Source organism: Leptosomus discolor, unplaced genomic scaffold, assembly GCF_034619465.1.
Source record: "Leptosomus discolor isolate bLepDis1 unplaced genomic scaffold, bLepDis1.hap2 HAP2_SCAFFOLD_99, whole genome shotgun sequence".
NCBI lineage: Eukaryota > Metazoa > Chordata > Aves > Leptosomiformes > Leptosomidae > Leptosomus > Leptosomus discolor.
Window position 1 is genome coordinate 303193 of NW_028237950.1, and position 11668 is coordinate 314860.

Here is an 11668-nt window from a genome sequence, read left to right on the forward strand (position 1 = left end):
CTGTCCCCCTCCCCACCCACCACCCGTCCCCCTGTTCAGGGTGCAGGAAGGGTACAGGCCTCCAGGGGCTCTGGGGGGCTTTACAATGGGGCAGAGCCCCCACTATGTGTGAGGGACTATGGCCTTTCGCGGGGCAGGACGGCTCCTGTGCAGGTGTCTTGTCCCAAAAAGCTGGAGGGGCACGTTAGCATGGCTGGGGTGACCCCCGGCATGCACACGGGCACTGCTGCCCCTATCTCCATCTGCTTCTCTCCCCATGGGGACATGCGGGTGACTGTGGGGTTCAACGCCTTCCCCAGCATCACAGGGGGTCCATTCCCACTGCTGGGAGGATGGCAGGAGCTGCTGCGGGGCCACTTTCAAAGCCCTCCCGTCAGGGCTGACTAAGGTGTAGAAAGGGCCGGGGCCAGGGGCGGGAGTGGGCCAGGGCCGGGTGCCCCTGCCATGGTACCCTGTGCTAGCACACAATGAACGTCACAGACCCCAAGCGGCCACGCCCTGACAGGCCCTGCCCCCTTGCCATTGCAGCCAAGGCGCAAGCACAGCTTCACCCTCAGTCCACATTGGGACGTGGAGCGTGGCAGACGTGGAGGGAAGGAGTGCAGTCAGGGGGTTGTGCCGAGGGAGTGCGGCTGCAGCGGAGAGCAGGAGCAGTGCTGTCCCCGTCCCTGTGCAGGGGAGGCGCGGCAGGAGTTTCCATTGCGCAGGCAAGTGGCAGTCTGCTCTTGAAGGCGGCTACACTTGGGCACAGCGGTGGGGACCCAGATGGTGACTGCGGTTGGACAGGATGGGATGGGATGGGAGGGGTGACGCCAAGGCCTGCATTCCTATTGCCCTGACAACACCACCCTGCATTGGGAACAGAGTGGAAAGGGCCGGTGCTCCCACTCAACTGGCCACCCCTTCCCCCCAGCTGGGGCCACTAGCCTCTGCCACATCAATCATGGAGAAGCTGAAGAAGGCAGCAAGGCTGGTGCTGAAGTGGACCTGGTGGGAGATGGCTGAGGATGGGAAGCTGGGCTGGCTGCTGGCCCCCTCAGCCAAGAAGATGCAGCTGCAGAAGAAGGAGGTTGAGCCCACCAGCCATGGCTTCTCCTGCGAGCTGGAGCAGCTGCAGGAGACGTACGTGCTGCTCAACTCCGGGGCTGAGGCTGCCGAGGAGGAGCCACCAGGCAAGCAGGGTAGGTAGAGCGGGCGAGGGGGTTCCTCTCCACACTCCGCACTGCCACGGCTCACCGCCCCTCTCCCCGCAGGCAGCGGCCATGCCCCAGGGGGACGGGGGGACGGGGTCCCCATGCCCCAGAAGGTGCTCTTCCCCATGGAGCGCCTCTCCATGAAGTGGGAGCGGATCTACCAGATCGGTGCCGGGCTGGAGAACCTGGGGAACACCTGCTTCCTCAACTCCACGGTGCAGTGCCTGACCCACACGCCGCCGCTCACCAACTACCTGCTCTCCAAGGAGCACAGCCGCAGCTGTGAGTGGGGAGGCCCAGCTCGGCGGGCAGCAGGGCTGGGGCGGGGGTGCTGGTGGGAGGAGGAGCACCTGCCTGTCCTGCTGCCAGTGCTGTGCTCAGCACCTCTGCGTGTGGTTCCGGCGATTGGGTGCCATGTCCTGTCGTTAACGTCCTGTCTTCTTCTCTCCTGCTCCAGGTGACCAAGGAGGCTTCTGCATGATGTGCCTCATGGAGGAGCACACAATCGAGGCTTTTGCCAACAGCGGCAAGGCAATAAAGCCGGTATCCTTCGTCCGAAACCTCAAGAGTAAGGATGGCTGCCTTCCCCTCCCCCTGCTAGCCATGCAGGAGAGCAGTGGCTAATGCAGGAGCGTAACCTTTGCGATGGGGGCAGGTCTTGGCAAACGGCTCTTCTGAGATGACTCCCTGAGCCTGCCAGGGGCTGGCGCCTTCATGGGCCACATGGGGCTTCCCCTGTGGCCGGGAAGAGTCTGACATCTGGTTTGGGTTGAGGGGGCTCAAACCCCACAGTCCCTGCCCCAAGGAAGGGGGGGAAGGCCTGCATCATGCAGCATGCGCTGGGGCTGATTCTTCCCTCTCCTGCAGATATTGCCCAGCACATCCGCTTCAGGAGACAGGAGGATGCACATGAGTTCCTGTGTTACACCGTCGATGCCATGCAGAAGGCCTGCTTGAAAGGCTGTACCACGTACGTGGGGCCTCTGATGGCCTGTCGCTGCTCTTCCCCGCTGTCCCCTCGCTGGTCCCCTGCACCCACAGGAGGGGTCTGTGGGATGGGTGAATGTGTCCCCCAGGTCAGACTCACAGAGGGAGCTGCTGATTCCAGGGGCCTCGGGTGGGTGGCCCAGCTCCCTGCCCCTCTGTGACACAGCTCTGGGCTGTTGTCTGCCTTTTCCCTTCTCCTGACTCCTCCACCATAGTAGAGCTGTGGTTCTGTCCCCAAATCCTGAGGCTGCTATGGGTTTGGATCCTGTCCCAGTTGCTGACGAATACAGGCGTGCCTGCTAGTTCAGCCCCAGCGCTTGGGCTAGGGCTGAGCCGCTTTCCTGTGGGCCCTCCGTCCTGGGAAGCCTGTGTTGCCTCTGTCTGCTGTGCCCAGCTCTGAACTCCGGCCAGGAGTTTCTGCTCCTTCTCGAGGAAGGTGTCCATCGGAGCCTGGTGCCACCCCTCGAGCTGCGGCACCGGGAGAGCAGACTGGCAGAGGCTGTGACTTCCCTCTGCGCCTGGAGCTCTGCAGGAGCCCTGGCCAGAGTGCACAGGGGAGCTGTCTCGAGGACAGAGGGGTGGCCTGCAGGGGGTGGCCATTGCGGAGGGGCGGTGTGAGATCTGGTGCTGCTGTCTCCAGGTTGGATCGCGAGACCCAGGCCACGACGCTGGTTCACCAGATCTTTGGCGGTTACCTGCGGTCCCGTGGTGAGTGCTGGCTGCCAGGTCCTGAGCCTGTGACGCTCAGGGCTGCTGTTGCCCCAAGAGCCCTGCGGTAAAAATCTTTTGGGAAAGTTGCTAAGCATGTGTAAAGTACCCAGAGCTGCAGCTGGTCAGTCTGGCAGTGCCTGCGGCTCGTGACCCCCGTTGTGGCGATGGAAAAAGCTATTGGCCGTGGGTCTCCAGCTCATTGCCACCGGCAGAGGAACCCGTGCTGCCAGCTCTCTAGCAACAGCTGCTGTCCCAGCACACAGCAGAACTGCCAGCCTTCCTCCTTGCCAGGCTGTGAATCCTGGTGCTCACCTCCCAGAGCCCAAACGCGGAGAGGGGGAATATTGCAGCTGCCTGCGCTGTGCTGGGGTGGTGGCGGGTACAGGTGTTGTACCAGGCTGTGCTCATCACTTGCTCTTTTGCAGTGAAGTGCTTGGCGTGCAAGAGCGTCTCAGACACTTACGACTCTTACCTGGACCTGCCGCTGGAGATCGGGGTACTGGGGCAGGGTCAGGGATGGGGAGGAGCTCTGCTCTCACGGGGGGACATTCCTGCACCCGCACCATTACTTCTTTTAAGGCTCCTTAACCGGCCAGCCTCAAGGCACGGTGCAGGTGAGAGGAAGCCGCTTCCATTGTGGCGCTGCCTTCTCTCTCTGGCAGAGCAGTGCCCGCTGCCTGAGCGTGGGCCACGACTCCTGCGTCGAGGCTCCATGGTGCGGAGGGCAGTGCTGCCGTCCCTCGTGGCGTGCTGGCCAGAGTGCCTAGCTGGTGGCAGGCTCACAGGTGTGGTGTAGCCTGTGGCCCTGTGCTCATGCTCTGCGTTATCTCTCGGGGCCAGCGTCTCGGCAGGGAGCTGGGCTGTCGCATGGACAGGCCACTCGTGCCCTGACCTCTCCTCTGCCCTTGCAGGAAGCCACAAACCTAGTGCAGGCGCTGGAGCTGTTTGTGAAGCCAGACCTGCTGGGCGGGGAGAACGCCTACATGTGTGCCCAGTGAGTGTGTGGGGCTGTGGGCGGGAAGGGGCCCGTGGGTGTGCTGGTGGGAAGCAGGCGGAAAGACTGCTCCGGTAAGGGAGGGCTTCTCTACCTGCTCCATGGCTAAACCGTGAGGCACGTGGCCACGGAAGCCTGCAATGAAGCCTGCTGCTCCTCAGCTCCCCCCTCTTGTGGGGAGGACCGGGGCCAGCAGACACGGCCACAAGCAGGTGCTCTGGAGCGGTGCTCGCTGTCAGCAGGGTCATCGCCGTGGGGTGTGCTGCTTGGCCAGGGCTGGCATCGTCTGGGTGGTGGAACAGCTTGAATAGCTCGAGCTCTTCCTGTGCAGGTGCGAGAAGAAAGTGACGGCCAGCAAGGGCTTCACCATCCACCGAGCCTCCAACGTTCTCACAGTCTCGCTGAAGCGCTTTGCTGACTTTGGTGGAGGCAAAATCACAAAGGTGAGTGCTCGGCCATCCAGAGCGGGGGCTGTCTCCTGGCCCAAGGCTCTGCTGCCCAGAGCAGGGTGGGAGGTGGTCCAGTGCGAGCTCTGCCACAGTCCTGCTGACCTTCCCCAGCTGTGCAGCACAGAGGGAGTTTTGCTCGTCCTGGCATCTTCCTCACTGTGCCCTCTGCCTGGCGAGAGCAGGTCCCGCTCCCTCGAGAGGCAGGATTTGTAGGACGGCTGAGCTGCTCTTGCTCTAGCAAGAAAGCCATCTGCTGTGCAGGCTCCTGAGACATCCTCTCTCTGCAGGACGTGGGGTACCCTGAGTTCTTGAACCTTCGCCCTTACATGTCTCAGAAGAATGGGGACCCTGTCACGTATGGGCTCTACGCAGTGCTGGTGCACTCTGGGTACAGCTGCCATGCCGGGCACTACTACTGCTTCGTGAAGGTGAGCCCAGGGCGCTCCCTTGGCACCCCTTCTGGGCTGGGGGCTGGTGGGTGCTCACAGGTCCCTGTAGTGTGCAGAAAGGAGGGTGCTGAGTAGAGGTGCGTGGTGTGGAGCACTGAATCGGGAGCACAGGCTATGCTCTGCTGCAGGAAGCGTGGAGGTCTGCTCTCACAGAGTGCCCTTGCCTGCCTTGGACTGCCTGTGGGTTTTGGGGAGAGGAGCTCTGCCGACAGGCACTGTTGCTGCTGCTTTTCAGGCCAGGAGCGTCACCGGTCGCAGTCAGACCCCATTCTCTCTTCTCCTTCTGCAGGCCAGCAATGGGCAGTGGTATAAAATGAACGATGAGCGGGTCCACCCCAGCAGCATCAGAACAGTCTTCAAACAGCAGGCCTACATGCTGTTCTACCTGAGGTGAGAGCGCCCTGTGTCGCGCGGCCCCTCTTCCCCCTGCTCTCAGCATTTGGGACGGGGCTGGTAGCACGTGCCTGGGTGTGGGATGGAGCTTGGCCCAAGTAGCCCCAAAGCCTGTGTGCAGGCGCTGGCTCGGAGCAGGGTGGCAGGGAGAGGTCCAGCCCCTTGTCAGGGTTTTGCTGTAGATCAAGAGCGGTTCATCTCCTCGGAGCTTCTGGCTCCTGTTGCTTGTGTGCATCTCTGACGAGAGCGTTCCCATCGCTCGAACCCTCGCAGTTAACACCTGCACTTCTTTGCCTTCACCAGAACCCCCAGACCCAGGAAGAGCTCGCAGGGGCCCATGGCCAAAGCTGCCTCCAGCCTGCCTGGCTGCGCCAGAGGTGTCTCCGCTCAGGTCAAGACCACTGTGACCAACAGCGCCCTGTCTTCACCACTGATGGGCCAGGTGAGTCCTGAAGGCTGCTCTTGGCCACCGCTCCTGGGAGCTGGGAGCTGCTGCCCCTCTGTCTGCTCTGTGAGGGCGGGTGGGCTGCAGCTTCACAGGGGGGCAGGCACACTGCTCCAAACGGGCAGGCGCAAGGGAGGATGGTTGGCAGGAGGGATCCTGCTGAGCCAAGGGCTCCTGAGCGTGCCTGGCGAGGGATGGGGAGGGACGTATCCCTCTGTGTCCTTGGCTCCTTGAACGCTCTCCTCCCTGAACCTCTGTCCTTCTATTTGTTTAGAGACCAGACACGCTGCTGGGGAAGAATCTGCCGGGGCCGAAGGAGGTTGGAGTCCCTGTGGCCCGCAGTACATCCAGGGCAGGGCTGGAGCTGCCCAACAGAACCACTCCACCAAAGCCACCTGCTGTGTCCCCGTCACCCAGACTGCCCCTCACAGACACCCCCATGGCCACAGCTCTGCCCGATGGTGCAGCGCAGCGGCCCAAGCAGCCGCTCTCCTTCCTGCAGCTGCCTCCCGCACCCAGAGCAGCTCAAGGCTTCTGCAGCACCAGCAGGGCAAGCGTGGCCAAAGCGGAGCTGCCCCGGCAGAGCTCCTGCGAGCGCAAGCAGCCACCTGTGTCACCCAAGGCGCTGCTGGAGCCCGGCCGCTGCCAGGAGCCTGGGGGCAGTGGGGACAACACTGGGACCCTCAAGAGGGTCTCTTGCGACAGCAGTGCTCCCAGGCCAGCGCAGGGCGCAGTGGGGAAGCTGGCCAAGGTGTCCCAGAAGGCCAAGAGCAGACCTGGCAGCTCCTGCAGCTCTTGGGAAACGGGCTGAAGCACAGACCTCCCTGCTGGCCCCGGCAGTGAGCCAGCTGCTCTCTTCTGTGTCCAAAGCCTCATTTTTAGGACCAAAAGGGTCAGGTTTACTTTGCAAAGTCTCACTTTCAGGCTCCAAAGCCTCATTTTGAGGATCCTGCCAGGCATCTTTAGCGTTACCTGGAGAGTCCAAACCCCCTGGTTCAGTGCCCAAAGCCTCATTTTTAGTCTCCAAAGCCTCACTTCTAGGGGTAAAAGCCTCCTTTTTAGAGTCTAAAACTTCCCTTTCAGGGCTCATAGCTGCATTTAGACTCCAGTGACTCAGCTTTAGGGTTTTAATCCCTCTTTCGGGTAGAAAGCCTCACCTTTAGTTTCCAAACCTGCACCTTTAAGGTACAACCCCTAATTTCTAGGGTCCAAAGTCTCAATTTTAAGGTCCAAAACTGATGACAGAGCCCAAATTCTGTTATTCAGGGCCCAAAGCCTCATTTTTAATATCCAACCCTTTGTTTGATGGTCCAAATGCTCATTTTAAGGCCCAAAGCCTCATTTTTAAGGTCTGAAGCTGACAAATAAAAAACAGTCCCTAATGTTTACACTAGTTTTTTGGCCTTTAGAAGTTAATGTGAACCACACATGAAATAGGGAAAGAAGGGAAACTGCAGTTACCGCTTTTCTTAAATCAACGTCAGTCTGACTTGTCAGTCAGAGCACTCAAGGTCTGTAAAAACAGACAAAACCCTGGGAAGGGCGCATGTGACAAGACCGGCTGCTGGCACACACACAGAATGACACCAAGTCACTTCTTGGCCTGATAGGTTATTGTTTGGTACGTTTTGATTTTGAGACATTTGGATGCGTTCAGCTGGGGGTGAGGTGACAAAACTCCCCACGCTGAGGCTGGCGTCACCTCTTGCGCCGCACACCAGAGGGTCTGGAAGCGTCTCCCAAAGAAGGCAGGACACGCTGCGGCGATGAGGCGCAGGGCTCAGGAAACAAGCAAACCGACCCCCAGTCTGCTTGGGCGGGACTGGCTCCTTCATCCCCCCTTCCCTCCATTCTCCAGGCTTATACATCCCACTCATCTCCCTTGACATCCCCCCGCCCCCCCCTTGCTCCACCCTTGTCTCCTCCCAAACAGGGCCCCTACCCCCCCCAGTTACTTTTCCCCCTTGCTCCCAGGTTTACCCCATCCGTGAACAGGTTTGGTGTTTCAGGAGCTGTTGGCTCAGTCCCCTTGGACTTCCACAGCATCACTGTTACGGTTTCCTGGTTACTGCTGGCCCTGCCAGACTCCTCTCCCCAAAACGACCCCAACCCTTCCGTCAGTCGTCTGTGCAGCGTGGCCACCTCGCCCATCCATCCCCTGGACTACCCGGGAAATCCAGCTCTTCCTCATGGCACTGTAACTCCGTCAGCTTCTCACCCACTTTGCTACGGGCACCCAGTTCTCTCGCCACGCTCAGGAGTTTCCCACGGTCTGTTCCGTGAGTTAAGGCTTACGCCAGTGTCCTGGGTTTGCGGGGCAAGGTTTTGGTAGTGGGGGGGATTACAGGGGTGGCTTCTGTGAGAAGCTGCTGGAAGCTTCCCCTGTGTCCGATACAGCCAGTGCCACCGGCTCCAAGACCGACCCACTGCTGGCCAAGGCCGAGCCCATCAGCGACGGTGGCAGCACCTCAGGGAGAGTGTGTTTAAGAGAGGAAAAAGTTACTGGGCAGCAGCAATCGCAGCGAGAGAGAGGAGTGAGAATATGGGAGAGAAACATCCTGCAGGCACCAAGGTCAGTGAAGAAGGAGGGGCAGGAGATGCTGCAGGCGCCGGAGCAGCGATTCCCCTGCGGCCTGTGGTGAAGACCACGGTGAGGCAGGCTGTCCCCCTGCAGCCCATGGGCGGTGGAGCAGATGACTGCCTACACCCCGTGGAGGACCCCAAACCGGAGTAGGTGGGTGCCTGAATGAGGCTGTGACCCCGTGGGAAGCCTGCACCAGAGCAGGCTCCTGGCAGGACCTGTGGCCCATGGAGAGAGAGAAGCCCACGCTGGAGCAGGTTTGCTGCTGGTGACCCCGTGAGGGGGCTGACGCTGGAGCAGTTGGTTCCTGAAGGACGGCAACCCATGGAGGAGAGCCACCCTGGAGCAGTTCGTGGAGAACAGAACCCGTGGGAAGACTCACGCTGGAGAAGTCATGGAGGACTTTCTCCCGTGAGGGGGACCCCACATTGGAGCAGGGGAAACACATGAGGAGTCCTCCCTCTGAGGAGGAAGGAGCGGCAGGAACAGCAGGGTGATGAGCTGACCCCAACCCCCATTCCCTGTCCCTCTGTGCCGCTCGGGGGGAGGAGGGAGAGAAATTGGGAACAAAGTTAAGCCTGGGAAGAAGGGAGGGGTGGGGGAAGGTGTTTTAAGATTTGTTTTTATTTCTCATTACTCCTCTCTCAGTTAATTGGCAATAAATTACATTTTTCCCAAGTCGAGTCTGTTCTGCTCATGACGGTAAATGCCGAGTGATCTCCCTGTCCTTATCTCAACCCCACAAGCCTGTTGTTACATTTTTCTCTCCCCTGTCCAGTTGAGGAGGGGGAGAGTGATAGAGTGGCTTTGGTGAGCACCTGCCATCTAACCAGGGTCAAACCACCCCAGCAGTACCATAAAACATGTCCTGTTGTTGTCACATCACTCTTGCCTTCTTTCTTCCACCTCCCTACTTCACTGTATCTTATTTTTCAAACTCTTTTACTAATGACAGTACTGTCAAATTCAGATACACACCCATACTGTGGCCCAATTCTGCAGCCATTAGTATGGCTAAACCAGTCATCTGGGAAAAGGTTTTTTTTTTTTCTTTTTAGTTATTCATCATGCATTTTGAGAGATTGTAGCGTTCTTTTGAGAGGCAGGTAAAGGTGCAGCCACTATTTTAGGAACCTCAGTCTAAAGACTTAAAGCTAGTCAGCTGTTTTAAAGTTGTTAAAAAGTGAGAACTTTTTGGACTGCCCTAGTTTTGAAGTATGACTTCTTACTGTCATGGGGAGGTCTTCTCTCTTCGTACCTCTCAACATTATGGAAAGGTTTTTTTAATCTCTCAGATCTAATAATTCAGGACAGGAAGTGAAAATGCTGTGACTCATGTTACAGTTGTTAAATAGGGATAAACAGGGATGCTTGTAGATACTGTAAAATGTAATTACTAGCCTATTTTCTAAAGCAGGAAATCTTAGTCTCAAAATCTGCTCTTCTCTAATAACTTTGGATTCCTCTGGCCCTTTTCAAAGGGACTTGGGCTTTTAAGCTTCAACGATATTAAAATATCGTAATGAAGAGAGGCATCCTCTATCAGTAAGTGACAAATTTAGGTATAGGTACTGGTGACCCTTCTAGAATAAAATGCCCTTACTCGAGGGAAGAGTCAGGTGGATTCCTGAGTTTTAGCCACTAGCCACAAATCTGTAAGCAATTCAGCATTGTTAGTTCTTCTGTTCACGATGTAACATGTTAAAATCTCCAGAAAGTGTACAATGTGAATTATGTTACAATACTTCTCATTTTGTTTCCTTTTATACTTTTCTCTGTTGCTGCATTTATAAAAGGGTAAACTGCTAGTTTAGAAAGGTGTGGCCTTTTTTCACATTGTGGGTTGTTTTTTGTTTTTTTTTACTCTAGGATTTATGACTTAATCTAAACTTTGAAAATAAAACTAAGTTTAATGAAGCACTTGTATGCTATAGTTCAGTCTGTACAATCTAATGCAATAAACAGGTCTCTATCTCATTGCTTTGTAGGTGGCCTTGACAATGTAGAATATTACAACATCAAGATGAATGAATGGAAGATGGTGCCTCCGATGCCACGGCAAGGTGTAACAGTGAAGTGTGCTGCTGTGGGATCTGTAGTCTGTGTCCTGGCTGGTTTTCAGCGTGTTGGTCGATTTAGGCACATTCTTGAATACAATACCAAAACAGACAAGTGGATAGCCAGCTCCAAAGTCCGTGCTTTCCAGTGACAAGTCATTTAATCTGTGTGGTAGTCACTTGTGGGGCAAATGAAGAAACTCTAGAGTCCTGAAGACCTGTAGGAGGTGCTGAGACATTCTTCAAGGACTTGGAGAAAGATGGCTATGGGTGCTTCGCTTCCATGTTTTACTGAACCTTGTCACAACAAGTAATAGGAAAAACTGAGACGCAGTCTTTCAATTTGCGTGTACAGCATATTGTACAACACGGATTTTGTCAGACCCATTTCCTTGTCTGCTTTGAGAGATAGGGATGTGTTTTGGGACTCCAGCTATCTAGCTGAGATCATATGGCATCTTCCTGTAAAAGAAAGCGTGTGTGCGGCCTTGTCAAAAAGAGACCAAATCCAACGATTTAGAAGAAATCAAAGCGTTGGATGAAGGGAAGATTTCTGGTTAAGCGACACTTTCCTGAGCTCAGTTGCAGAGATTCTTCATTTAATAAAGATGAGGAAATGCAGCTTGGGTCATGAGAAAGATGAGCAAAAATGTTTCTCATCTATACCTACCTGCAGAATTCTTACTAGGATGCAACGCAGATTTTTCCTCAGGAAAGACTGAGGACAGCAGTATAATAAAGATTCCCATGGTGAACAGGGATAGGTTACACAGCTCTCCTGATCGTGACAACTGCCCTTTTCCAGAGATTTTCTTCCAGCACTGGCATGACTGCCTATCTCTTTGTAAAGTTAGACAGGCCCTATAGAAAGATTAGAGAAATACTTTGCTAGTGACATCTTTGGCATTTGGGGGAGCTTTCACAGAAAGCCTTCCCTTTTTTTTAGGATCCTCCAGTAGGGGGATGGTGGAGGAAGTCCACAGTAAGTGTGCACTATAATTAGCAAGTTGGAAACTTGGGATGAATTTTCACTCTTACCTTCCCAGGCATCAGACTGTACCTGCTGTGGATGCCAAACCGTTAGCAAAGCTGGGAACAGAAACGGGAAAGCCAAGTCAGTACAACAGATGTCTGGATTTTCTCCTGGAAAAGGACTGGTCTTAAGACGGCATGAACCAAGTCGTTAAAGAGACTCGCTAGAAGTCTTCTCCAGCCGCACACGGTCACTCATCTCTGCGGTGTCTAAGCGCGCAGCTCCGCCAATGTCTCCAGCCAACAGGACAGCGCCCTCCTCCCAGCAGAGGAGCTCACCTGGTCAAGCTCTCTCTCGGTCCTGCGCCCACCTTCCAGCTCCTGCCGAGCGGCACAGCCGAGGCCTGGCTGCCCGCCCCGCTCCCAGGCCGCTCCAT

The 11668-nt window shown here is 56.3% G+C and overlaps 1 protein-coding gene across 1 annotated transcript; it reads left to right on the top strand.

The window, feature by feature from the left end:
- Positions 1-943: 943 nt before the first annotated feature.
- LOC147412334 (ubiquitin carboxyl-terminal hydrolase 36-like) lies at positions 944-11423 on the top strand. Its single transcript, XM_086481467.1, has 16 exons — positions 944-1181; positions 1254-1475; positions 1651-1761; positions 2061-2163; positions 2821-2888; positions 3317-3387; positions 3803-3885; positions 4217-4328; positions 4622-4762; positions 5073-5173; positions 5480-5618; positions 5896-5962; positions 8019-8098; positions 8516-8570; positions 10191-10260; positions 11306-11423. Exons 1-16 carry the CDS (start codon positions 944-946, stop codon positions 11421-11423), a joined length of 1779 nt encoding a protein of 592 aa, XP_086337593.1.
- Positions 11424-11668: the final 245 nt, after the last annotated feature.

Excerpts from the sequence above, each read along its gene's own strand:
- LOC147412334 (XM_086481467.1), top strand. The coding sequence starts at position 944 with ATGGAGAAGCTGAAGAAGGCAGCAAGGCTGGTGCTGAAGTGGACCTGG. Across the intron at positions 1,182-1,253 it reads GGAGCCACCAGGCAAGCAGG|GCAGCGGCCATGCCCCAGGG; the intron begins GTAGGTAGAGCG and ends CTCTCCCCGCAG. Across the intron at positions 1,476-1,650 it reads CAAGGAGCACAGCCGCAGCT|GTGACCAAGGAGGCTTCTGC; the intron begins GTGAGTGGGGAG and ends CTCCTGCTCCAG.